Raw genomic sequence first — 27,906 nt, 5'->3', positions numbered from 1 at the left:
AGTCTAAAATTCTTGTACATCTATGAAATAGAAAGATAGCGGTGAATATTTCATTATACAAGTTTATTTCTAGGGATTCAGCCAAAACAGTTTCTTGCTGCTAAATTTAGAGACAAAAATGCCCTCCTTATACTCGTGAACAGTTCCCTTCAGATTCCCCAAGGCCTACTGTGAATTCTTTGAAAGTTACCCATATTCCCACACCATCTGGAAAAGATGGAGTCTGGGTTTATATAAGTGCCATTTGTCAAAGCCTTAAAGGTCACCCTTTTAGGCGAGCGTTTCTGAAGGACACAGTGGCCTACTGAGCAGCTCATTTGTAGTGTGGTGTGTCCATCTGTCTGGCCATCTGCCATCCGTGTCCAGCTTACCTTCCCTGGAAGCAGTGGTGACGTACCTCAGGTCAGTCCAGACTCATGCCGCCATTGGGGTTTGGCGGTCACAGCACGCGCAACTCCAGTATTGGTGCCTGTTGGTTTACTCACACTCATTCCTTGTATTAGCCCAACTTTATTTACCTGTTAATGAAATCGAGATACACTAAGTAGGCGCCTACTGTGTACACATCTGTGCCAGTGCTTCGAGCAGTGGCCACCAAGCTGACACCTTTGTCAGCTCGGTCCATCAGAAATGTAACCACTAGTTTCTAGTAGCCTTTCAAGTCTCACGTAAGGCTGGGAGCAGGAATAGAAGCTTTGCTTCCCAGCAGTGGGAAGGCAGAGGCAGGCCTGGTCTATACAGTGAGTTCCGCCAGGGCTACATTTTTTTTAAAAAAAAAAAAAAGGTCTCACCTAAGCTCTGTTACTGTTCTTAAGTAACAACAGTAGGTGGTATAAAGGTCAGGAGGAAGTATGTATACAGGATGTATCTCTACACTTTACAAAAAAAAATCTAAGGTAAAGAGGGAGACTTCTTTTAACCTGGAGCTTAACTACTTAATGGGCAGACAGGAAGAAGCTGCTTTCCACAAACCCCCTCCTCCAAGGCACTAGACAGCGCGGTAAAATGTCTGTTAATAATTTAAGTACTTAAATAAGTTTCAGGTTATTCATTGGATGTTTGCCTGTGGGCTCAGAACAGCCTCCTCCTGGACCAGGTTTGACCGTCCGGTTGGAAAGACCGCCCTTCCCTGCAGGGTCCCTTCAAGTGAATACAGGATGCTGGTGGCTCGATTGTCAACGGGAGGACAAGGCTTCTGTCAGTCCGGAGTGCTGGTGTGGCGACCTCAGCTGATGTGGTTTGCTGCCTGGCCTCTTCTCTTGAGGTATCGCTTCCTGATTTTGATCATCCACTTCACACTTAGTTTGGCAAACTCTGCTGCTTTAAATAACGCGAGGAAAGCCCCACAGAGGAGTGCGATGGTATTCCAAGGGTTGGCCGTGATTATCTGGGGAGCAGAAACAAAAGCGTGTGTTGGGTTGCAACAACCTTGACTCCGTCTCTGGATTCTGGACCCACAGAGACACATGCCTCAGCTCATTCAGACTTAATGTGGACAGCTGGTCTGGAGGGCCCTCTGAGCCCCTCCCTCCACATTCAGACTGAGCTTTAATTTGGTGGCTTGGTTCTACAAGTGACTCAGATGTCCCTAAAGTCTTCCCACCCCAGTTACCTGTTTGCTGTGTCCCCACATTCTGCCATGAGACCTCTGCTTCCCCTGCTGGGATGTTGTCCGAGCTGGACTTAATCATCCTTCCAGCTCAGCACTTTCTCCAGCCACTCAGCCAAAAACCTTTCTTTTGCCAAAGCTGTTTATCCCACAGAGCCCCATGACAGCTGTTTACTGTCTAGCAAAGACTTAAAGCAATAGCTGGTCCCCATCAAATACTCTCATCCCCGTGTAGTGCTAATGCGTGCTGGACAAGCGCTCTTCCACGGCATCTTCTCCCTCACCAAACTTAAGAGTTTGTACATTCTGGAATTCCCGTGTGTGGCTTAAAAAAATCACCTGTCAGCCTGGTTCCGTGGTGTGTTCTCACATGCCCGGTGGCCACACCTCTGCCTTCAGGACTGCTGAGATGCACGGTTCAAGGGCTCTACTTGGACCAGAACAAGCCTCTCGTGGCAGGTGGCTCTGGGTGCAGAGCGTCAGCACACCTCACATGCACATCTATAAGCTGGTTCCTTTCACCCCAGCTGTCTTAGCCTCCAGCCCTCACCCCTCGCACACAGCCTGGACCAATCTTTAGGATCATGGGTGTCAGCAAAATGTATCCATCTCACAGAATCCATCCTGGGACCCGCGCTTTGGACTCTCTTCCCTGTCACCAAGACCATCTCGGGACATCTTGTGATGGGTGAGGAAGGACCACTCTAGGCAGTACTTACATCCTGGACCTTCTGGATGAAGGGATCTTTCCATTCGAAGACCACAAAGAACAACTGTGTACTCTTCTCGGCGGCTGGTCTCTGGTCAATATAATTAACCACGCTAGTCTAGGGGTGGGACAGATGGAGAATTAGCACTTCTGGGCTCTCCGTTTCCTGGACCCAGGGAGGTAAGAGCGGGGAGGGATGCAGCCCTTGGCTCTCCTAATGGCATCTTCTGGAGAGGGAAAGTCAAGCTTCATGTATAAGACCTGTTCACTGGTACAAGAGCCAGCTGGGACTTTACAGTCCTTTGGGAGCAGAAAGACTGCAGTGCCTGGTAGTGTTTTGAACTGTCACCAAAATCTGCCATCAGGTGCCAAGACTCACAAACCATTACGGAAGACAAATTCAAAAGTCCCAAATTTCAAAATACTTGAGATAAGCAGTCTAACCCTTGATGTCTACGGGGACAAAGTGTACCCCCCACTCCATATGCCGAGGCAGCTCTATACATACTTAGCAGACACACATGATAAGATCAGCCAGTCGACTATGAAAGAAGCTGTGTAAACAACCGTGAGAAGACAGGCTCCAAAGGCACAGGGCCATCTCTATCTGATGCTCACACTGGCCGCAGAAAGACAATGCTGAGATTAATTACAGGGCTGCCCAGGAGTGTAGTGACTAAGGACACCCAAGCCCTGTGGGACTGGGCAGGCATCATACAGTAGCAGCAATTTTCCTGCCTCAACACCCAGCATGCTTCTGGCTCCAGGCCAAGGGACCAAAAGCTTTCTGATCAGCTCATCTCCTGCATCTTAACAGTCAGCACACCCCACTGTGCCTGATCCCTTTATCTACCACAATCCCTGCCACAGGAAGTCCTTCCCATGCCTACAGGCACAGAGATGGGTTTGTGGGGAACAAGCAAGCTGCTGTGGACTGCTTTTAGCACATGAAGCCTTCACAAGGGCTACTAAAGATATCCTCATCCTACGACCCCACCCAAAAGACCCTTCCCCTCAAAGTCTCCCTCCACCACAGATCCAAGCGTGGAAGTCATCATATACGTCAAGGAAACAACCACAACCTCTTGCCGGAACTCAACAGCTTCTCGCCCATCCTCCTCTTTGGTCTTCACCAGTGACATCTTGACCCAGGTGCGGAAGCCTCCTGAGAACTTCCAGCTTGAATAGGCACTCTCACAGGCCTGCATGAAACCCGCCTTGTCTGAGCTTGGGGACAGAAGGAAGGTCCAGGTTAATCCAGGCCTGACAGCTAGAACCCAATGTTGCCAAAGCCAACTCTAGTCCTGTGTGATGCTGGTTTCTTTTCTGGTACAATCTGATACTATGGATTCCCTGCTCCCTCTCCAGAATCTGGCTGCCTTACCAGGGTTGTTGGTCAGTTAGCATCAAAAGCAATGCCCAACCTGACTATACCTCCATTTGGTTTCCAAACAGTTCCACAGTAGGGGGGTAGCAACATGATCCTTGCCCCCCACTGCACCTCCACCGTGGGCACACTGGTTCCTCTCACAGCCTCTGCCCCACCCACACCTGGGTTTCCATAGGCTCCCTGAAATATGGCTAAAGTATGGCAAGCCACACTCAGTGAATTCAACCTCCCTTTGAGAGGCCCCGCGATGGAAGAGCATCCCGTTTGAGCCGTACAAGCAGCAGAAGCAACGCACAAGTGAGCGGGTGCAGAGTGGTACACGTCTGTCATCCTAGTGCCCGGGAGGCTGAGGCAGGAGGGTTCCAGGACAGTCAGGGCTACAGAGTAATGCCCTGGCTCAAAAACAGTGCTTGGTCCTAAAAGGGACAGTTGTAACATCGCCACCACCCTCCCGCCGAAGATCAGAACACTGGACATTGCAGAAGAGGGACAGGAGGAATGTGAATAAGATGTCCTCTCTGGACACGACAGCTACTGCCCTCCCCACAGCTGCTTATCACTGGGCCTTGTCAGCACTTCATCTTGGGGGCTTATGAGTTACTGGTTGCTGGGAGGGAAGCTGTTTCTTTCAACAGTATAGTCACTATGATCCCAACCACGTTCTTGTAGTCAATTGTAGCTGAAAACAGTTTACACAGAAAAGGACGTGAAGGTAGACAGACTCACTGCGGGGAATAAGGGTTTTGGTGGGGGTGAGGCTGCGGGTGAAAATGACCGAACTGTCAGAGAGTAAAAACACAAAAGCGGCAGTGCTAGGCTCAGGACCCTTAGGAAAGGGTGACAGGTCTCTGACGGCTTCCAGGACGGAGGCAGGACAGCAGGCTATAAGCAGAGAAGGTGCTGGCTAGGAGATACTGAAGGCCAGCAGAGGCAGCATGTGACTTTATCTTCAGATGGGCAGTCACCTCCCCGCCACTGTGATGTATCCTATATATCATAGAAATGGAGCCTTAGCTGATCAAGACTAGGTAGGGACAGACAAGAATATTCCTATTTTCTACTAAGTGTTTTAGGCCCCAGAGATGGCACTAAACTGTCCCTAGTGTTTGAAAACAGGAGCTGTCAGTGGGCAGGGACCATCTGAAGGCAGCTCCCTCCACTCTGCAGCCCAGGCTGACTGAGCCCTCTCCAGGATAGTACCGCATGCGGAGGGCAAGCAACTCTGCACCCTTGTGCGCATCTGCTTAACTGCTGCCAGTGTAACGGGCCGCCAGGTTCAGGGTAGCTCCTATCCTGAGCCGGCAGCTCCCGTTCCCCATCTTCACCCTACATGTTCAGTATGACATGTGCACGGCAGGAGACGGGCCCTGTGGATGTGGGACAGCCACCTTTGCATGAACTCCTGGAAGGAGGAGAAGAGGAGGTAGTCAATGGCACTGAAGTCCTCGCTGCTCTGGTTCAGGCGAAACTGGAGGAACACCAGCTCCCGCTTCTTCACTTCCTGTGGCCCCTGGACTATCAGGGCTGACTGCTGTGGGGAAACAAAAGCCAGAGGCTTAGTGCTCGGGGCTGTGCTCCCCCAATGCTCACAGACCTCCCCAGTGTTCATGCAGGCTCCTCCAGTGCTCCCCCAGCCCCACAGAGGCTTCAGTCACAAGCACTGCCTGGCAAACCCACAGCAGGTCATCCAGCAGCCTCCAGTAACTATCACCAAACCCTCCAGCCTGAGGATGCAAAAGCTGGCGGCGGGGGGTGGGGGGGCTTCACAGCACCCAGAGCCCAGCTGTGACACACGTCCCTTTTCACAGGCTGTCCACGCTACGGAACACTTTTACTGGGTGAGGGTGTTTTCTCTTGCCTGTCATGTGTTGGTGTGTCCCAGTTAAGCTTGTTCTAGATGTCATTTACTACATGGGAGTTTGATTCAATACAATGAACGAAGGCTGTTCGTCTTTCTCTATGCCTTCTGGGCTGGGCTTACTAAGGCATGCCAATACCTCAACACTCCCCAGTATATCTTACACGTGCATACTGCATATGCCTGGCTTTAGTTTTATGTGACATCGTAGGCAACTGGCTCCCAACCATCCTGTCTTCCTGTACCCTGGACCGCTCCTGTCCTGAATGCAGCCCAGGAATAGCTGGTCGGTCCCTGAGCCAGAGGTGTGCTGCCAAGGGCATCATCCTGTGCAGTGAGTGCCGACGGTCTGGGCCAGTTCCTCCCACGTTATCCTAGATTCTGCAGTATGTGCGCACCTCTCTTCTACACAAACTAGCTTGTCATGTCCAGCTAAAGTCCCCAGGATGGCTCGTGGAGCCAGGACTGAACCGACGGAGTAACCCGGGACCACCTTACCTTTCCTCCTCTCACCTTCCAGGGGACAGGCATGTGCTCAGAAACTGACCATGTGGACAGGACAACAGCACAGAGCAACACTGCTGGGCAATCCCATGACGCAACAGCGCCCGTGTGACCCTGCCTGCCAGGCAGGCTGTTCCATCAAGAAGCGTGTTTGCACACAGGAGCTAAGCCCATACTCTGAGCAGCGAGCACTTTGTGAGAGGGAACCGATTATTATGGGAGCTAGGAAAGCCCAAGAGATAGCATGAGCTTCACCTGTAAGAGGCAGGAAACCCAGGCAGTGAGGATGCGCCAATCCTACAGACTGGAAAAGGGGTGGTCCTGGCTGTATGAAAGCAAATCACTGGCTACAGGCAAACCACCATAAAATCCAGAGCACAAGAAACCAGGAAGTCAACAAGACCCTCAAGGGGGTGGGGGTGGGGGGTTGGGGGGTGTGGTGTCACTGTCATAGAGGCCTCGGTCAGGCAGAGCCTGCATAGTAACAGCTCATGGCAGCGAGAACAGGCCCCCTCCCCACCTGCCAGCTCAGCCCCAGTCCCCAAATAACTCAAGCTGAAAGCAGATCCAAGGAGGGCAGTTTGCTAACATCCAGTTCTGATGTGACCACAGAAGTGTCCAGCAACGCAGATCAGCCTGTAGTTGAGGCCGCAGCAACCGGAGATCAGCAGGAAGGAGCTGCCTGCACAGCGCAGCGGAAACGCAGGCCCTGGTGGCATCGCCACGGTCGCCGAGCAGCTATGAACCTTCCAGTCGGCCCGTGCCACACAGGCCCTGCCTGGCTGTCACCGGAATGGCAGAACTGCTGTGAACACTCGTCTCCCTCACCACACGGACACTGGCACATCGTGTTCCTTTTCTGAGATGGAACCTCAGTGTGGCGCTGAGCAAGATCCTCCCGCCCCGCGCAGCCTCCTAAGTGCCCACCCCACCCCTCATCACATCATCACACACTGGGGTTTGCTCAGCGAGCAGGTGGCCAGGGAGGAAGTAAACTTGTGAGGTTCACAGCTTGTGGCTGGAAGGAGCTGATGAAGAAAATCAACCGTCCCTCAGAACTGGCGGGGGACTGCATCGAACTTCCTTCCCATGAAAACACCCTGACTTTTGACCCCTTATTTTATGGGTTTTATATTTAAATTATGAACTCCTACAGCAATACAGCAGTCTTGAGTGTGAGCAGCTGCCTCCTAGGAAGTGTACCATCCACAGAGGAGAGGAAGGGGTTCCCCGAATGGTCAGGTCACTATTTCATGCTGGCCTCATGAACACGCCCAGTGACACCAACTGCCCATTCTCAGGAATACAGGATTCAGATGCCAAGTGCGGGAAGACATCTCCCTGGTGCTCACATCCGCTTGCCAACACTCTCTACCCATGGGAGCACTCTGCAACTGTGGGCAAGGAGCACCTGAGGTTCCTGCAGGAGTTCTGTCTCCAACCCGAGCAGAGGGCCTTCCCTCAGCCTGTGCAAAGGTTGTTCTGAGGCCTGGCACCCAGAGAAACACCTTCCCCAGCACCTCTGCAACCAGAGAGGACAAAGTCCTGGAGTCACAGCCATCAGCCATGCTCCAAACCCAGTCATTCAGTCATGTCAAACTGGGGGCCAGAGGCCTGCACTGCCTGTCCTGTCCTGGTTTGTGAGCCTTCTGTGCTCAGCCAGCTCCATCAACCAAACAGTAATCTGCACTGCACATGAGCTCCTCCGGCCTTCTGGTCTACCAGTCTGCAGGACTGGCCTCACCCCCTAGCTGTCCTCTCCTGCTTTTCATAGAGTAGAAATCATTTCATCAGGCTCTAGGGAGTGGCCTGGAGACGAATCAACTAGAGTCTTGGTGGTTCCTCTCCCCAGAAAGGACGCAGGACTGACCCCACAGCAAGACACACTCACTCCTTTGCTTCTGTCCCTAGCCACACCTCTCTCACATACTCGGCCTCCAGGGCACCCACCACTGCCTTGCACAGAGGCTCGGCTGCACAGCGCCGGTCCTCTCCATCACCACGTTCAGTGTCTCAGTCACTGTTCTGCTGTGAAGAGACAGCATGACCAAGGCAGCTCTTGTAAAAAAGAAAGCTGGGGGCTCGCTTACAGCTTCAGAGGCTTAGTCCACTATTGCTATGACAGGAAGCATGGCACCGCGGAAGTAGGCATGGTACTGGATATGCAGCTAAGAGCTACATCCTGGCCCACAGAAAGAAGGCGTGGAGAGAGGGCCGCCGGGCCTGGCATAGGCTTTTGAAACCTTCAAGCCCACCCCCAGTGACACACCTCCCCCAAGGCCACACCTCCCAATCCTTCCCAAATGGTTCCACTAACTAGGAACCAAGCACTCAAATAAAGGGCCTCTGGGGGCCATTCTCATCCACATCACCACGGTCACCAATGTCCTGTGCCCAGGAAGCTTCTGTTCTGATGGGAAGCTCTCAGATGGCCCCATCAATTCCGCCCCTCTTGGAGGAGGAAAAAAGACCAGGAAACAACAATGCAAAGCCACACCCCTGCCCAAGATCTCCGCATGGCCACCAGCCGAGCTCTGCTGTGTGACGCAGGGAGTCGGTCATCCTCACCACCAGTACAGGATCCCATCTTCACATTCACAAAATATGGATTCCTAGACCCCATCCACAGGCATGGTGACAGTTCCTGGAACCTGGTATTTCCAGGGGGACTGCTAACCACAGGCAGACCCACCTGCAGCCCCGCCACCCTCCCACCAGGCAGGAAGCCCTGAGGGTTATCAGCCCCAGTGGTACACATGCCACGCTCTCACCTGCCAGGACCATGGGCCCACGCGTACAGGCTGTAAGAGAAGGAAGGCTATAATCCTTAGCGGTGTGGCTAACCAGACAACCCAGAGACACAGGCATTACCATGGTGTGATTGGAGAAGGGATGGGTGTAATTGATCCTCTGGGTGGTGCAGTTCCTGTCTCCCGGCTGGCCAGGGCTGGTAAGAGGTGGGATGACCTCATAGTGGTGCTTACAGCTGAGCAGCTGCGCCTGACCGGGGTATAGGGCGATCCCTGGAACAAACAGAAACCGCAAATGTCAGAAGCCACAGTCCTGGGCTCGCCACATTGTCTCACACCTGCCTCCTTGGGGCAGCGCCAAGACGGGAAAAGAAAAGGGGGTGGAAACACAGCTGTACCCCAATGGAGGGCACTCGGCACCTCGGTCACCCCTCACCTCATGGCACACAGCTGCCTCGCGGGCCCCGCCTGCCTGGTGCTGCAAAGGCTCTGGCTGGGGGGTTCCCCAGAGCTAACTGGGAAACTCTCCTGGGAGTTTCAAGAACACACACCACACAATGTCCTGTGTGCTCTCAACTCAGGCTCCCAGGCCAGGACTCCAGAGCAGAAACCCTGCCGACGACGACACACGGTATTGAGGAAGAGCTGGGGATGGGAGCACACACTGTGAGAAAAACCCACAAGGAGCCCAGACCAGCAAAGCCAGGGCGAGAAGAAATGACCAGCCCGGCTGCAGGGTGACGTCTGGGAGCTCTGGCTCCAGCCTGTGGGCAGGATGTCCTGGGGTCATTGGGGCCAGAGCAGGTGGCACACTCATGGCAGGCAGGGTCTGAGCCCACACTCCTTCTCTAGTGCCACTATACAGAGCCAGACAGAGCCAGACAGTCAGCCAGTCAGTCAGTCAGTCAGCCAGTCAGCCAGCCAGCCAGCCAGCCAGCCAGCCAGCCAGCCAGCCAACAGTCCTCAGGGGTCAGCCATCCCATCACGCAGAGAAAGGTACACAGAGTGGCCTGGAGCCCTCTGGGCTAGGCCCTACATGATGTGTGTACCCACCACCTTCCTAAGCCCCGCTGTGGCCTGGCAGCTCACTGCCTGCGGCACTTTCAATGAGAACATTCCCATGGGCTCCTGTGTTTGAACACCTGGTCCCAGTTGTTGGAACTGTTTGGGAAGGACTAAGGAGGTGTGGCCTCGTTGGAGGCGGGTATGTCACTAGGGCAGGCTTGAGGTTTTGTTCCCAGTTTGGGCTCTGCCTGCTTTTCATTCCAGCTGTGAGATCCCAGCTGTTCCTGCCACCACGCCTCTGCTCCACTATGGCAGCCTCGGACCCTCTGGAACTGTAAGCCAATTAAATGCTTTCTTTTTGAAGTCACCTTGACGGTGCTGTTCTGTTACAGTAATAGAAAAGCAGCTAATACGCTGCCCCATTCCCTCGTCTTCTGCTCTAGGAGTTCTCACCTCTCTCCTAAGCAGCCCACTGCCTCCTGCATACACCCCGGGGCAGCTCCTCCTCCCACAAGCCCGAGCTGCCCATCTTGTGCCTAACAAAGCCTGGCTCCAGTGCCATTCCTCCCTGCCCACTCGGTGCCCCACGGCCTGGCATTAGCTCTCAGATCCATGCCTACAACTAATCTCCATCTTGCTCCACTCTGCCTGGGCTGGGAACACAGTGGTGGCTTAGGGAGGCAGTGTTTGCTAAGCAAGAGCCAGGGCGCTGATGCCCAGCCCAGCAGGCCCTACCTGGAGCGTCGTAGCGGTCCACCTCCTTGTAAGACACAGACATGACGGGGTGCTTGAGCTTTTCTCGGAAGTCCGTGATGGTCTGGTAGACCAGGAAGACAGCCACAGCCATGAGCAGCAGGTAGATGAAGATGAGCAGGACCGAGAAGACGTTCTTCAGGCAGGCCTTGCTGAAGCGGATGCTGCTGGAGGCAGACTCGCTGTCGACGCCTGGGGGCAGGACAGCAGGGTCACCTCTCCTCCACACCTCCCCCCCTCGCCAAGGCCACCGGCCTTACCAGTAGTCTCAGTCAGTCAGGCCCACATTCCCTTCCTTCCCCATCTTTCAGTCCTGAACTGCTTGCTCTTATCTGCCACTCCTGGGCCCATTCTGAAGTTCATAACCAACTCTGCCCTGCTCACTTCCCTTGGTGGCTAATCTGACCGGGGTCTCCATGCTGAGCAAGGACATGAGTGTCCCTCTGCTATGTGATGCAGATGCCATACAGCAACCACTTGTTACTGCCTCCATGTCTAATATGATGGACGGTGTCCTCTCAAACCGTGAGCCAAATAAGATCTCCTTCCTGAAGGTGCTTCCTGCCCAGACGGTCAGCACTGCAGCGCCTTGACCTTAGACACAGGCACCAGGCATGGGTTCCTGATACGAGCCACCCAGGATGGTGCTTGGACCACAGCCTGGTTCACCTTCCCGTGGTGTTTTTCCCTTCATTCCACACCACAGTTCTGAGGGAAAGGTCAGCTGTCTCTGTGGCTGTGACTTCCAACAGGGACCGAGTGGTGTGGTCACGCCACCTGCCTCAGATGATGACCTTAAGATCTGAGCATTAATTAATTTAATATGAATTAAATTGTATTAAATTTAATGAAGATATTAAAGAACACAGGCTGACAAGGAAGGACTTGACCTCTAGAGGAAAGAATGGCCCGTGAGCAAGGCACCCCTCCAAAGAGAATGGGTAACGAAAAGACAGTCCAAGCAAGAAGGATAAATCCTGGTCTCACTGCCAGTGGCCCCACAGTCTGCCCCAGCCATACAACTGTCACCCACATTCAGAGGGACTAGTTTGGTCCTATGCTGGTTCCTTCCTTTTTCAGCTGGAGTTGGTGAGCTCCCATTAGCTCAGGTAAGCTGTTTCAGTGGGTGTCCCCATCATGGTCTTGACCTCTTTGCTCATATTCCCATTCCTCCCACTCTTTGACTGGACTTTGGGAGCTCAGCCCAGTGCTCTGCTGTGGGTCTCTGCCTGTTTCCATCAGTTGCTGGATGGAGGGTCTATGGTGACATTTAAGACAGTTATTAATCTGACTACAGGGCAAGGCCAGTTCCGGCACCCTCTCCACCACTGCTTAGGGTCTTAGCTGGGGTCATCCTTGTGGATCCCAGGGGATTTCTCTAGTGCCAGGTTTCTTGCTAGCCCTATGGCTCTCTCAATCAAGATAACTCATTCTCTTTGAAGGGATACCTTGCTCAGTCTAGATATAGTGGGGAGGGCCTTGGTCCTTCCTCAAAGCAATATGCTAGACTTTGTTGACTCCCCTCTCTGAAGAGTGAATGGGGGGTGGGGAGGAAAGTAGAGGGGATGGGAGGAGGGGAGGGAGTGGAAACTGGGATTGGTATGTAAAATAAGATAGTTTTTTTAAAAAACAATAAATAAATTTTTAAAAAAGAAAAAGAATGATCATTGAGATGCAGAGTTGCCTGTTTGCCTGAAGGTTCATACCAACCTCCTAATGACATGGTTCAGGGTGACAAGAGTTCAGGGCTCAAGTGAAGGGGAAATCCTGAAAGTAGGGGAGTCCCAGAGAGGGGAGATCCCTAATTCTGAGCAGGTCACTGACTGAACATCCTGAGGGCTGGGGAAGCAGAGCTGATGTAGGAAGAGAAATGGCTGATTCCAGCTGACAGTATGAAAAGACAGGGCCGTAGAGCTTCCTCCTCTCCGCGGTACCTACCCGCCGAGACAAAAGTACTTCAGAGCCATGGCAACGACCAGAATCTACAGCAGTGCTGGCTGGTCTCCTCCCACCCGCCCAGGAGTAGCACACCTCTGGAGACAGGGGCTTTCCAGAGAGACCGGGAGGACCCAGGCGGGAGGACCCGCAGTCTGCCATTGGGCTACCCAGATAGAAAGTGTCCCCAGGAGAAAGCAGCGTGCCCTGCTGGCTTGGCTGCTTCCTGAGTGAGTCCTGCAAGCCCCTGCTAAGGTCTAACTCCAGCTTCCCAGGCCTTCCAACCTAGAGAGAAGGCCAGCAGCTCTCCAGGAAGCTTCCAGGCTCCTGCACCAGAGGGGACTGCTGAAGCGCCAAGCTCTGTGACTATGTGGCTACCAGGTTCTCTGCCTCTCCTGCACGCAGACAGACACTGCCAGGCTTCACCATGTAAGCCAGTCTGGCAGATGCTGTTTAGTATACACTCTGTACACACACACAGACACAAGCACACATGCACAGATACAAACACACACAGACACACGTACACACACACAGACACAAGCACACACAGACACACATGTACACAGTCTATTAGTTCTCTTCACCTAGAAGAACATGCCTAATACACCAGTGTTCAATTAAAAATTACTAGACATGAGGGGCTATAGAGACGGCTCAGCAGTTAACAGCACTGGCTACTCCTACAGAGGTCCTGGGTTCAAATTCCTAGCACCCACAGGGTGGTTCACAATCATCTATAACTCCAGTACCCTTTTCTGACCTCCACAGGCACCAGGCACACATGTAGTATACATGCCTATATACAGGCAACAGGCAAAACACTAATACACACAAAATAATAAAAGATGTTTTTTAACTACTGGACATGGAAAGAATTTTTTAAAAAATGAGGCTTTAGGACCGGCAAAGATGGCTCAGCAGGTAAAGCACTCGGGACCAAGCCGAACATCATGGGATCCATCCCAGACCCACGTGACAGAAGGAAAGAACAACTTCCGGAAGTTGTCCTGACTTCTACACGTGAACCATGGCACGTATGTGTGCGCACGCGTGTGTGTACACACACACACACACACACACAAACATTTAAAGGTAAAAATAAAAGAAAACATGACCCAGTCAAGGAAGACAAGCCTCCAAGATCAATGCTCAGACAAGCCAGCTCCTGAGCCACCGAGCACTGTGCAGTAGGGAAGGGATGTGCCTGCTCCGTGGTGCTGTCCCTTCTACCTCCATTTTGTGTCCGGCATTTTTCTCCTAGTTGGCATCTGCAGCTCTGAGGCATCCACTCCTGCCATCGTCACTGCCAAGGGGAGTGAAGAGAAGCAGGTCCTGCTTCCTCAGCAACTGGAACTGCTCCCCGAGTGCTCCCTGCAATATTCTCCTTAACAGCGAAGTCATCATTTCCTGCCAGGCAAGGCTCTCAGAGCTGTGAGCAACTGGGAACCCCAAACTTCACGTCGGGTCCTGCTCTCAACGTGTCATACGCCTGCTCCTTCAGTTCAGAAAATAAACGAGTATTTCCTGTCAGTGCCCCTGTGCTGCAGGCCCAAGTCAGCCAGACTCTGCAGTCTCGGCTGCCTGCTGCCCTCCTCACTGTCCTGAACTCCTTAGCACAGCTAAGGAAGCCATGAGAGCCCACCGCGCTGCCCACAGACAATCAAAGCCAACATCACACAACAAACCAACAGACTGAGGTGCACGTTCAAGAGAAGGCCAACTACTATGGAGGCCACCAGGTATGGACTGGACCAAAAAGATAAAAATGCAAGGTTACATAATGCTCCCTAAAGAATGTAATTATTAGGGCTGGAGAGATGGCTCAGTGGTTAAGAGCATTGCCTGCTCTTCCAAAGGTCCTGAGTTCAATTCCCGGCAACCACATGGTGGCTCACAACCATCTGTAATGAGGTCTGATGCCCTCTTCTGGCCTACAGACATACACACAGACAGAATATTGTATGCATAATAAAGAAAGAAAGAATGTAATTAATAGCAAGATGTCCCAAAGAATCCCAGACGGATAAGACGCCTGGTCAGCGATTTAAAATGTAATTAAATTGCTGGGTGAAAACAGGAAGACGATGTGCGTGGGAAATGTGGGGGCAGCGGGAGGCCTCAGTGCAGAAAGCACAGGGCTCGGAGGGAGATGTCAGGGGAACAGAAACCTATTCAATGAAACAGGGAGAAAACTTTCCTCCTCTTAGGAAAGACGTGGACACTGAGGTATTAAAGGCTTTAGAAGCCCAGACAGACATGACTAGGAGACATCTCCACCACGGCATGTTACGGTGTAGACATGACTAGGAGACATCTCTACCACGGCATGTTACGGTGTAGACATGACTAGGAGACATCTCTACCATGGCATGTTATGGTGCGGACGTGACTGGAAGAGATTTAACCACGGCATGTTATAATGCAACTGCCAGGAAGTATATGAGAAAGCTGTAAAATCTGCCACACAAAAGTCACGTTAGGGACATCCCCACTAGACCAACAGCAGACTGTTTGGTGGAAACCCTGCAGTCAAGAGTTATTATATTATACTCAGTGATGAGATCTACCCTTCAAGAATGCTGGAGAAATAAAGGCCTTCTAGGACAAAAATCGAAAGAATCCATGTTCACAGACGCCTTCCAGAAGCTCAGAGTGCCCTGTGTTGGCCGGCTTCATGTCACTATGGCAGATGCCCAAGCGAGATGAGTGACTGGATCACAGTCGCAGAGGCTGCCACCACTCTGTAGAGCAGAGCTGCGGCTCACCACAGAGAGGGCACCTGTGCTGTGGCTTCCTTCATTCCCCTGTGCTCGCGTGGGTTGCTCACAGGGGCCGTTCACATCCACGGTGGGTCTTCCCTACTCATTCCTCTCTAGGGAAGCCTGTCACAGACACCCAGAAGGATCGGGCTTCTCAAAGCCATCAACAATCAAGATTAACAGGCAGAAAGCCCTACAGCCACAAGAAAGATAAATCCCACTGGAAGAGCAAAACTAACTACCAGTGCAGGGAGAAAGCACTGGACCACAGCAGCCAGAGCAGAGGAAGGACGGGTGCCCAAAACAGCAGGAAGACCCATAAAGGCTGGGAAGGGTCCTCAGCCACAGCAGTGATGCTGACCTAAATGGACAAAACCAAAGGTACAGGCGGGCGCATTGAGGGAGGGACACTGTGGGGCTGAAAAGACGGCCTGGCAGTCAGAGCACTTACTGCTCTCGCTGACGCCTCAATACTGCCGGTTACTCCTAGTCATTCCCATGGATCCCTTCACACACACTAAAAAATAAAAAAATTAGTAAGCCTTAAAATAAAGCTAAATTATATATAGTGTGTGACTTCACACACTTTACAGGCTTAAACCAAAAGGATGGAAAATGACATTCTAAGCAAACAGAAACCTGCATCGTGGAAAACCTAAGGAGTGGCCATGTGACGTGGGAGGGTCTTCTGTTTTGTGTTGATTTCATTGGTTAATAAAGAAATTGCCTTGGCCCTTTGATATGACAGAAAATTAGATATGTGGAGTAAACAAAACAGAATGCTGGGAAGAAGGGAAGTTAGGCAGACGCCATGGAGCCAGCCACCAGGTCAGACAAGCTGAATCTTTCCCGGTAAGCCACCACTTTGTGGTGCTACAAAGATTATTAGAAATGGGTTAACCAAGATGTGAGAATTAGCCAAGAAGAGGCTAGAGCTAATGGGCCAAGCAGTGTTTAAAAGAATACAGTTTCCGTGTAATTATTTTGGGGCATAAGCTAGCCAGGCAGCCAGGTGGCAGGAACGCAGCCCACTGCTCCTTCAACAGCCATGACTGCAATGGACAAGAGAGATGGCAAGGATTATAAGACAAGGAAGGCTACCACACAGTGGCCAAAAAACCAATTCCCCCAGAAGACAACGACTTTGAGTTTACATGTGCCTTTTCTCAAGCCCATGAAACAAACCACTGCCACACCTGAAGGGGAGCAGGACCCAGAGCAAACACAACCTCAACGCTCACCCTCATCAGGGACAGATCACACTCCACAAGGCGGTACCTGATGTTACAGACATCCTACCCAATGGGTGAAGGATCTTCCCAGGTGAGTAGGCTCCTTATCTGTGGAGCCATCTCCACTGCTCATGACGGACCTCACGGTAAGTCTGTCTACATTTAGAGTCACCTGAGAAACAGATCTGCAGGCACTGAGGCCACTTCCAGAGGTCTACCCTAGGAGGAAGGACCCAGACTCAATCTGAGTGGTACCATTTCCACCATTTCATTGTCTGGATTAGTTCACTGCTGGCCTCCACATGCACACTCGTGTGCGCAGACATACACAAGCTCACACATGAACACGCACACACCTATCCCACACACAAAGAAAAATGACATTTATATATGTGCAGAAGCTGATGGAACTAGACAACCTGGCACTGTGTGAAGTAGATTCACATAACAAGCCCCTCATGATCTGATGTGGGATTACAGAGTCAATCTGATAGCACTTCAGCGGTCAGTCCAGGCCAGGAAGGGCAGTGGGGCAGACACGAGTAAAGACACAGTGCATGCATGTATTGAAAACACACCCAACAGCATGTGGGGCCCAAAGAGCAAGAAATGACACTATAAAGCACAGTAATTCTCCAGAGACGCAGTGGAGTGCACAGAAAGGAATTCCAAGTAACAACTGAGAAAACACAGTGAGAGGGAGCAAGCAAGTCCTCAACAACACCAGAGCAGCCGCGTGCTCTGGAGGAAAGACTCAGCCGGTAAGAAATGAGAGGTGGTTCTGCCTCCTGGCTAAGAGCACTGGCTGCTCCTCCAGTCTTGAGCTCAATTCCCAGCAACCAGAAGTGACTCACAACCGTCTCTAATGGAATCTGGAGCCCTCTTCTGGCATGCAAATGTTACAGCACTCATATACATAAAAGACTGAGAAAGAGAGAGATATGAGGATGAAGTCAGGCATGGTGGCACACACCTTTAATTCCAGCACTTGGGAGGCAGAGGCAGGCAGAACTCAGAGTTTGAGTCCAGCCTGGTCTACAGGGAGAGTTCCTGGATAGCCAGGGTTATACTGAGAAACTATCTCAAAAAACACCAAAAAAGAAAAAAAAAAGTGAGAAATCAAGATGCCAATGAATCAAAAATACAACTAATATCTGCAACAGCAATAGCAGATTAGACCAAGCAGAATTTCTAGACTTGAAGTCAGGTCACTGAAATAAGCCAGCTGCAGACAGAGCAGAAGTGCAGGGAAAGCCGCAGCGTCCATGGAAAGCCATCAAGAAGAGATCCACACAGTAGACACTGCAGAGGAGGAAGGGATGAAGGAAGGCACAGAGAACATTATTTATAACAGCTAACAGCCATCGAGTAAGGTGTGGACTCAAGTTCTAGCCACTGCAAAGAGCTCCCTTTCAAGACATTCTTAGGAGCTGTCCAGAGACAGAGAGAAGGAGAACCGGAGCCAGGAGCAGAAGTTCAAGCCTATCATCCCAGCCTGGGAAGGCTGAGGTGGGGGATCACAAGACCAAGGCCAACCTGGACTAGAGGGAGATCACATCTCAAAAATAAAAAAAAAAAAAAAAAAAAAAAGGATGAAGGATGAAAGGACAGATAAAAAGAGAAAGGGAGAAGAGGAAGAAGAGGGGGGAGGGAGGGAGAAGAGAGGAATTTAAAGCCAGAAAGGGGGCAAGGAAGGTACAGTCACTGATTTCCCAGAGGACACGGGGCAGGGAGAAAGCACCCCAGCCAAGAACTTCCCCCTCAGTGACGGAGCATTTCAGAAATGGGAGAAAGGGCCTTCCAAGCAAAGCTGGAGGGTTCCTCATCACTGGCCTGGTAAGAAACAGGGATGGATGGACTGTTCCAGCTGGAAGCATGGGGAAAATATGTCAGGAACACACACCGGTAACTCTTTAGGAGGGGTAAATTCATGACTGAATTCAAAATACTCCATTACTGTGACACAAAGTACCAGCTTCCAAAATTTAAACCTTTTCTTTTGGGGGAGGTGAGTTAGACGCTGTGGTAAGGTGCCTACGAAGGCCAGAAGGTGGCGTTGGCTCTCCCAGGTGATTGTGAGTGGCCCGACATGGGTGCTGGGAAACACACTCAGTCCCCTGCAAATTTCAAGTGGAAAGAATAAAAGTCAGGTGGAGTCAAGTGTCGTGGCCCAATCCTGTAAGCCGAGCAACCACGAGACCTCAAGGCCAGCCTGGACGTGTGACCCGGGTCAACAAGGAGCTCCCAACAGCAAATATCTACATCAACACAGAGAACCTGGGGCTCAGAGAACCTGGCACTTGCTCTATCATGAGGGCCAGGTCCTGTTCCCACGAAGGAAGTCAGACTGAGGGACAAAGGGTGGAGGATTTCTGGGGCTTGCTACCTTCTGGCCTAAGCCAAGAAACATGAGTTCCAGACTCCAGGGGAGCCCCTGCCTCAAAGAAACAGATGATAGAGGGTCAGTGGTAGAGGAGGATATGTAATGTCTTCTTCTGGCCTACATACATGTACAAGCACATACACAGAGGATATGCAATGCCTCTTCTGGCCTACATACATGCACAAGCGCTACACTCACAAACAGTAATAGAGACAAGGGCTCAGAGTGGCTCAGGAGTTACAAGCACTTGCTGTTGCAGAGGACCCAAGTTCAATTCCCAGCACTCTCTTCAAGGGGCTCACAACTGCCTATCACTCCAGCTTCAGGGCATCCAACACCCTCTTCTGGCTTCCATGGGCAGCTTCTCACATATATACACAAATATAAGTAATGAACAGAGTTGGCATGTGATGGCTCACGCCTTTAATCCCAGCACTTAGGGGGCAGAGGCAGGCAGATCTCTGTGAGTTCAAAGCCAGCCTGGTCTACAGAGCGAGTTCCGGACAACCAAAGCTACACAGAGAAACTCTGTCTCAACTCCCTCCCCAAAAATAATAAATCTCAAAACATGCTTATATTAAGAAAAATCTCAAATAAGCAATTTTGGGATTTTTATCTGTTTGTTTTTGGAGACTGGTTTTCTCTATAGCTTTGAAGCCTGTCCTGTCTCTTCCTCCTGAGTGCTGGGATCAAAGGTATGCGCCATCACTGCCCAGCCCAAATAAGCAACTTAATGCTGCCCCTCAAAGAACGAGAAAAATAATCAAATCAGGGTCTCGGGGGATGGCTCGGCAATTAAGAGCACTTGTTGGCCTTGCAGAGGATAAATTTGACTCCCAGCATCCACATGAAGGAGGGGCAGACAACAACCTGTGACTCCAGCTCAGAGGATCCATCACCCCCTTCCAGGTTTCTCAGGCACCCACATACATGCACACATCCTCACACAGACACATGTATATTCTCATAAATAAAAATAAAACTTTACATTGATGAAACAATGAATTTCTTTTTAAAAAATTAAAAGAACAAAATCCAAAGTTAGGAAAAGAGTCAACAGAGATCAGAGAACATGTAAATAGAATAGAGGCCAAGGGAAAGCACAGGGCTGGGGATGTCACTGGTCATTCAGGAGGTGCAGCAGGGAGATGGGGAGCTAAGGCCGTCCTCCCCACATAACAAGGACAGCCTGAGATACATCAGATATTGTCTCAAAAAACATGAAAATATTAAAATACATGCGATCCAGCGATACACAGATGTGCCCAGAGAATATGAAACCAGGGTGTATGTATCTGCTGCAGGCTGGGTCACAGACGCCAAGAACTGGAAGCAATCTCAAGGTCCAGGGCTGGGAAGATGGCTCAGTCAATCAAGCAGGTGGGTCTAAGCCCAATCCCTAGGACTGTAAATGTGAAAAAGCCACGTCTGGTGGGTCATGCTTATAATCCCAGAGCCAGAGACACCGAAATAGCATCTCTCCGAGGACTCGCTGGCAGCCTTGCTCACACAGTGAGCTCCAGGCCACAGAGAGACCCTGTCTCAGAAAAGGCACAGTGAGACAGGAGTGGCTTGGATCTGCAGTAGCCCAGCAGACCCAACTGTGGCAATGTGAAATGATCGCACAAGGCTGATCCTGAGAGGTTGAAAGGGTGGGGCCAGAGAGGGAAACTGGGCCACAGACTGTTTGGTCACTCTCCTGAGTAGATCGTTACAAGATAACAATCTAGAAGTTCACTGGCCATCTCACAGTTCCCGTCTCCTGGAGTAAACGCCAATCAGAAGAGAACCACAGACAGGACAATCCATATGCTTATGCAGATAAACAATATCTCGGTCAGGGTAGGACTAAAAATTACCACCATCCTCAGAGAGTTCAAGGCCAGCCTGGGCTACACAAGACTTTATCTAAACAGGAAGTTTAAATCTTCGTTTGAGACGTGGATGGACCCGAGAACAGACACAGGCCTGGAAGGGCAAATGTCATGCAAGCTCACTCACATGGACTTTGCAACAGCTGATGTCAGCAGAGGAGAGAGAACAGTGGGTGCCAGAAAGAGGGAGGGGAGCATGTGAGAGGTGAGCCCACAAGTTCTCAGACACAGCAGACAGGAGCGGTGTGTCCCGGGGTCCTCCTGCACAGCAGGGACTTCCAGTTAGGATTGGTGTGCTGCATATTTCAAGATAACAAGGGTTTTCAGTGCCCTTACCACAAGTGATAAATGTATGGGACAACGCGCTAATCGCCATGGTGAGCCATCACAGACTGTACCTGTGAACCACCCCACAGTGAACCTCACAAATACAGACAAGCCAGACCAGCAAGATGGCTTCGTGAACAAAGACGCTTGCAAGCCCAATAGCCTGAGTTCGATTCTTAGCGCCCGAACACTGGAAGATCCGACTCCCAGAAGTCCTCTGACTTCCACAATGCTCACCCCTCACCCTCTCTCACAAAAAATAAACATTAAAAAAAAAATAAGGCATCAGTGAGTTAGGGGTCAGAGTGCTCCACGCAGCCTGAGCTTGCAGTCCTCATCTATGAAATGAGGACACCACCTTTTGGAGTTCTTGTGAGAATTCAATGTGGTGTGGGGGTGGAGGCTGGAGAGGGACGGCAGAGCCTGGTGGAAGAGCAGTGGGGAACAGCAGCCGCTTTGCCTCCTTCCTTGGAGTGAGCGGTAAGCAGAATCATACGACCTCCTCCCCCCAGACAGAGGAACCGAAAGAACAGAACTCACTTCTCCTGCACCCACCCAAGAAGCTGGAAACAAGCAGGGGCTCCATCCACTGACCTCACTCACCCACCCCACCCGAGGAGCTAGAACTAGGAAGGGTTCTGTCCATTCGCCCACCCGAGGAGCTGGAACCAGGCGGGGCTCCCTCCGTCCACTCACCCACACTGATCAGCCTTGGCTAAGGAGAAGAACCATGCCTGCCCTCACCAGGTTTCACTGGTGACATCGGCGACAAAGGAACGAACCTCCTCTGCAGCAGCAACACTGCAGGGAACAGGAGTCAGAGGACAGGGGCAGTATGGGAGGATGGGACGTGATCCTGTCAGCGGGGAGCCGAGGAATGATTAGGCATTAACCCAGAGAGGAAGGGTAGCATGGCAAACCTGAGCACAACCACAGAAGCCCGTGTCTCTGACCTCCACGCACGCCATGCCTTCACGCCCTAAAATACATATCCTGTGCCCCCAACAATAAATAAATTTTAAAGGGGGTGACTGAAGAGGTGGCTCAGTGAATAAGAGCACTTGGTGCTCTTACAGAGGACCCGGGTTTCCCTTCCCAGCATCCACCTCAACTCCAGCTCCAGGGACTTTGATGCCCTCCTCTAGTCCCCACGGGCATGCTCACAGGTGTGTGGCATACACGCACACAGATGTACATAAATAAAAACAAGCCTTTTATAAAGATGGCTGAGAATTTCAGAAAGAAGACTGTAACAGCAAAGGTGGCCTCTGCTGGGCAGATGGGCTTTAGGACACATAGGCCTCCGTCAAGGAATCACTGGGCTATGGATGGAAGCGAGGGAATTAGGCCAAGGAGACTGTGAAACAGGCCAAGCCTGGGTGAGCTCCCCTACCAGCTGGTACAACGGGGAGCCCTCCAAGGAGCCCTTCTCCTCCAGGTCTCTGAGACGTGATCAGGACATCAGTCATGGAGAAGGGCTGGCCTCAGGAACTAGTTCAAACCCACTCTCAAAAATGCAGACCTTGAACAGGTACAGCCTCCCATCCGGAGGCTGATTAAATATGTAGCGCTTTAGAACTGGAGCAGACCTTGAGATGCAGCACTGGGTACAAGGGGAGGGGAGAGGAGGCTGCCACTGCCATCGCTGGCAAGGCGCCTGGACTGGGCCTCCAGCAGCAGCGGTAGCAGCGGCACACAGCCCACGGTCCAGCACCCTAAACCCACTTACCTGACAGGACCCCTGGACCTTGGACTTGAACTGGCTCCTTGTCTCGCTCGTCTGCCTGCTCCGAGTTCTCAACAACCTGGTCCAACTCCTCGCTGAGCTAAAGGAGAAGGAAAACGCAGCTCAGCTGGGGCAGCCTGGCCTTTTCGAGGCCAAAAAGCAGAAGCTGCCATCCACATAATTGTCACACATGCACAAAGACCACATGACACAGGATGTGTGAGACCGATGTCACTGTGTTCTCTCACAGCCCGAGGCTGGCTCCCTCCGAGCTGTGAGGGAGACAAGTTCCCAGCCTGTCTCCTAGCTTCTGGTGATAGCCAGCAACTCCTGGCATTCTCTGCTTGTAGCTTAGCCTGGTGTCTAACCACAGCCCCCATTTTCGCACGGCCCCGTGCAGCATGTGCCCCCCTGAGCGCATCTTCAAGGACACTCACCAGGCTAGATTTGGGGAATACAACTGAGTGACTATCTCCATTCACAAACAAGTACAGGCGTCACACATCTCCTGGGAAACGCCCACCCACAGAGCCAGTCAATGAAGGAGTCGCGCCACTCCGGTCTGGTCTAGTTCCAAAGCCCGTGGTCCTAACCACTTCCCAGAGGAAGAGGAAATGTGGCTGGCTTAGAGTCTGCTCAGAGAGAGATGAGAACAGCAAAGCTGGTGCCAGAGCCGTGTGGAGGCACTGAAGCCCACAGATGTGGGTGCAAACGGCAGAACACAGGAAGGATGCCCAGGTAACAAGCATTGATTGGCAGCCGGGTACCAGGCAACCACAACCTCATCAGTGTTCCCACCTGACCCGTCAGAGGCGGGAGATCTTGGCACTGAGAAAGCAGAGATTAAAGTGTCCTATCGCTTTAGGAAGCAGGCAGATGAAGTCAGTTTGGAAGGATTCCATTCCAACTGGGAGGAGGACTAGCTTCCCAGGCTCATGGTTTTATCAAGTAAAGTTACAATGTACCTTTCCCCCGCCTCTGAGACAAGGTCTCATGTAACCCAGGCTGGCTTCAAACTCCCCACCCTGGAGAATGACCCTGAATTTCTACTCTTCTGGGTCCACCTACTAAATGCTAGGATTAAGCACTCCAAGCTGCACCAACTCAGTTACGAACATCCCCAGTCCTCAGGGAGCTTTCTAATTCATCCCGGATGATTTAAGGAAAAAAGTCTCAAGAGAGACGGTGGTCCCCGGAAGACTGGAACTCCTCAGGAGCCAAGCCTGGCCGCAACACCCCCTCCCCTCAATACCAGCCTGACACACAGTGGCCTTTGCCTGTCCCGGCATTCTCAGAATGCCCCATCCTGGAGCGCCAGAACCTCTCCTCAGCAGACACCCAGAGTCAGGTCCACTCTCGAAACAATCCAGGCAAGAAAGACGCGGGCCAATCTCTAGGCAGTCTTCCTGGAAGTTCAAAACACACCTGAAGATGGTAAAGTGAGGGGACCCTTCTAGAGTCTTCTACTCATTGGGCATGACTCCAGTGAACACCCGATTCCACCTGTGGCCTTGCTCTGCAAGCAGGGCAGCAGCCTGGACTTCAATAAATTATCTTAGAAGCCCTGCTAAGTAAGGAGATACAGGCCATGTGTGGCTGAGCCGCGGTCCTCGGAAACCAAGAAACAGGAGTTGATAACATCCTGTTATTCACTCGGGGTCACTAACTCAACCGGGCGCTGAGCTCAGCACTCTGTCAACTCCTGTGGAGACCGTGAGCCTCCGTGGGTGGAAATGGTTACAAAGACCAGCTGCTGGGCTGTGGAAAGCTGCTGAGAAGCTTGGGCTGCTCCGGTTGGATAAGGTCTAACGGTGTGGGGCGGTAGCACCGCCCTGAGCAAACCTGGAGAGTGGTGGCAGACGGCGTAGGATGCAGCGCCGCGGGGAGACACTCAGGGCAGGGCCGGGGCAGCCCCAAGCCAGAGGAACACAGGGACACGGAGCGAGCGCGGCTCTACTAGGGGAAGCCCGAGGCTTGGGCGACAGACAAAGAGCTGCAGGGCTCGTGGGGCCGTGGAGGCGGCGGGGAGCCGCGAAGGAGCGGCCGGCTACGCGCTTTTCCCACAGCCCGAGGCCAAAGGCCCGGTCGTCTCGCGTGCGGGGACCACGCAGCGGCTCCACCTGCTGCAGAGCCCGCCCGCCCGCCACCGAGTGCCAATCATCCACCTGCGCGGGGGTCGCGATGCCCTGCCCGCCCCCCGCGCCCGCATGGCTCGCACCTCCTGGTAGGATGTGGAGAGGTCCTGTCGGATCATGGCACTAAACCCGCGGCGGCTCACCCGGGACCGCAACGCAGCGAAGGCGTGCGCTCCGAAATGTGCCCGTTCCTCTAAGCCAGACCCGCTCGCGTCTACGGCCGGAGACCAGGCGTGGCGGCGCTCGGCGCATGCGCGCCTCCTGCTGCCGCCGGGCCCGCGCGGGCGATGCTGGGAGATGTAGTTCCGTGTGCCGGGGAGAGGCTATGAGAAGAATCAGTGGGGCTCTACCTCCTGCCGGAGAGGCAAGCACGAGTCATACACTTCCTCTCTTTGTCAGGCAGAGGAACCAGTGCCTGAGTGGAGCGTGGCACGGGGTCCAGGTCAGCTGGATCGGTGTGCACAGTAACGGGAAGAGGAAACTTGGTTTAAAATGGGAATAAATGTCCAGAGAGCCCTGTATTACCAAGTTCTCCGTGCACTTATGTCTCGATCCTTCCAGGCATCCTGCAATGGGAACGTTCTTGTTACAGATTATGAAATTGAGGTACTGGGGATACCTTGTATCAGAAAGGATAGGGAGGGAGTGGTGATCAAGACGTTATTGCATCTGGGACAGGACTAACAAAATTCCGAGGGGCGGGGGAGGGAGAGACAATCTCTCACCTTGTAGATCAAGCTGGCTTCGAATTCATAGGCAGTAACTGTGTCTCAGCTTCCCAAGTCCTAGGATTATAACTTTCTCCTTCATATCATCTTTAAACTTAAAAAAAAAAAAGATTTATTTAGTGTGTGTGTGTGTGTCTGAACGTACAACCGTACCTCCTGTGTGCAGGTGCCCAGGGAGGTCAGAGAGGGGCATCACACACATGCTAGCCTCCTATGTAGTGCGGGGAACCAAACCCAGGTCCTTTTCAGTCGGCTCCTTGATTCTCAAGTTGCACACTTGGAAGTCGGACTTTGCCCCTCACCCACAATTTTTGCCATGTTCCGAGCCCTCCTTTGTCTACCATTGTGGCCAACAGCGTAGCTTCACAGTACCTTGTAAGAGACACCCACATACCTGTTCAGCCTTGAGGCACAAGCCCTAAATGGGGGAGAATGGAATGTTTTGCTTTAACTGGGAGGACTTGAGAACCACATCTTCCTCTTCTCACTGCCTAGAGCCACTCAGCTGTGAAGCAGACAGAGGCAGCTTATTGAATCTCAGGGAGCCTTGCTCTGTGCCCCCTGCAGCTTAGCAGCCCCGCCCCCAACCTACTCATGGCATTTGACTCCTTCCCCTCTCAGTGGCCAGCATAGCGGCACCAGCCACACCAGAGCATCCTGGATTTCAGTAGGTTCTCTTTGGAAGGTCTTGTATCTATAGCAGCAGCAACCAGTAGTGCCCCAGACTAGCGAGAGCCGTAGCAAGTGGCGCCCTCTAGTGTTACAGCTCCCGTCCAAGCCTCCGGTAACAGGATCCTTAGCTATAGGGCCCTGTTACACATACCTGCAGCTCTTACATACACCTAGGTACCAGGACTCTACACTCTACAATGTTACAGCTCTTATTAGACACAGTAAGGCAGGAATCCCCAGCCTCGGCAGCAGCCCGTATTCCAACTCCTGAACCATCTAACTTTTACACCCAGGCCTTTTCCTTTTCTCACTTTTGTATCTTACTTTCACACTTACTAGGTGGCTGGCTGATTGCTGATCCCTAGTGTTCCCTCCTCCTCCTATTTATCCTCTCAAGCTGCCAGCCCCGCCTATCCTTGATCCTGCCTTGCTATTGGCCATTCAGCACTTTATTAGTCCATCAGGTGTTTTAGACAGGCAAAGAGTCACAGCTTCACAGAGTTAAACAAATGCAGCATAAAGAAAAGCAGCACATCCTTACATCGTTAAACAATGTTCCAGAGCATAAACAAATGTAACACACCTTAAAATAATCTACAACAGGGTGGTACCAATCACAGAAAACTTCACATGCAAATGAGGGTTTGCATTTTCACCAATCACGCATCACCCTGCTAGGCCACTAGATGAGGGCCCTTCATCTGGCCTAAGTAGAAATGTTTGTCTGTTACCTAGAGCTCCACAGGCTTGTGACAACGAGTAGTTTGTGACGGCCTGGGAAGCAACCCTGACTGAGGTTGCACCTTCAAGAGCCAAAGCAATGGGTTGCAATAGCTGGATAGGTTTCTAAGGCTCCTGCGGCGTGTTCAGAATGGCTAGTACTGCTGTAAGGCAGTCTAACTGGCGGTCTTTCTGCCTAGGACAGCCAGGACAGCCCATTCAGCTCTGGTTATGGCATCCCTCACCCCACCCCATAAATGCCTTTGCTTTATGTATATACACCAGAAATGACCATCAGAAGGAATAGTTAAGGAATAGTTTATCAGCAGATCTTTGATAAAAGCTTAACCATTCTCAACACCTGCCTGTACCAGGGAGGGGTGGATTTCTTTTGTTTGTCTTACGTCACCCTGCCCACCCTAGGTCCTCTGCTTTTACGTCTATTAAATGAGCCAGTATATAGACAATGCACTCTTGATCACAGCCAAAGCCTGAGAAGCAACTCTAGACAGTGTGTATAGCACCTAACACAGTGTGGGGGGCTCAGCAAATATTGGTTAAGTTTCTCAATAGAATACTGGCTCAGCCATCTCACTTAAGAACTCACAGCACTTGTTGGTTTTTATGTCAATTTGACACAAGCTGGAGTCATTTTGGAGGAGGGAACTTCAGCCGAATACCTGGCCCCCCAGATGGGCCTGTGGGCAAACCTGTGTTGCATTTTCTTGATTGATGAGGGGCATGGGAGGGCCCGTCTCATTTGGGCACTGCTGCCCTGCGCTGGTAGTCCTGGTTTCTCTAGGAAAGCAGGTTGATCAAGCCACGAGGAGCAAG

The 27,906-nt window shown here is 51.9% G+C and overlaps 1 protein-coding gene across 2 annotated transcripts; it reads right to left on the bottom strand.

Annotated features, from left to right (window-relative positions):
• Nucleotides 1–29: 29 nt before the first annotated feature.
• Pacc1 (proton activated chloride channel 1) lies at nt 30–25,170 on the bottom strand. Of its 2 annotated transcripts, XM_057770683.1 has the most exons (8): nt 25,036–25,170; nt 22,821–22,917; nt 10,561–10,770; nt 8,942–9,093; nt 5,097–5,239; nt 3,401–3,545; nt 2,329–2,436; nt 30–1,387 (listed from the first exon to the last, which is right to left on the bottom strand). In XM_057770683.1, exons 1-8 carry the CDS (start codon nt 25,069–25,071, stop codon nt 1,226–1,228), a joined length of 1,053 nt encoding a protein of 350 aa, XP_057626666.1. In that variant the 5' UTR covers nt 25,072–25,170; the 3' UTR covers nt 30–1,225. The 2 variants fall into 2 exon arrangements, with proteins under 2 accessions (XP_057626666.1, XP_057626667.1); XM_057770684.1 differs by lacking the exons at nt 30–1,387; nt 3,401–3,545 and having other exon boundaries at nt 2,325–2,436.
• Nucleotides 25,171–27,906: the final 2,736 nt, after the last annotated feature.

Source organism: Chionomys nivalis, chromosome 5 (genome assembly GCF_950005125.1).
Source record: "Chionomys nivalis chromosome 5, mChiNiv1.1, whole genome shotgun sequence".
Lineage (NCBI taxonomy): Eukaryota > Metazoa > Chordata > Mammalia > Rodentia > Cricetidae > Chionomys > Chionomys nivalis.
This window is presented reverse-complemented; position numbering and strand designations above follow the sequence as displayed.

What these genes read in the sequence shown, in the direction of transcription:
- Pacc1 (XM_057770683.1), bottom strand. Translation starts at nt 25,071, where the DNA reads ATGATCCGACAGGACCTCTCCACATCCTACCAGGAG. An exon ending in TCTCCACATCCTACCAGGAG is followed by an intron (nt 22,918 to 25,035) that starts GTGCGAGCCATG and finishes CTTCTCCTTTAG; the next exon opens with CTCAGCGAGGAGTTGGACCA. An exon ending in GGACCGCTACGACGCTCCAG is followed by an intron (nt 9,094 to 10,560) that starts GTAGGGCCTGCT and finishes TGTTTGTTCCAG; the next exon opens with GGATCGCCCTATACCCCGGT.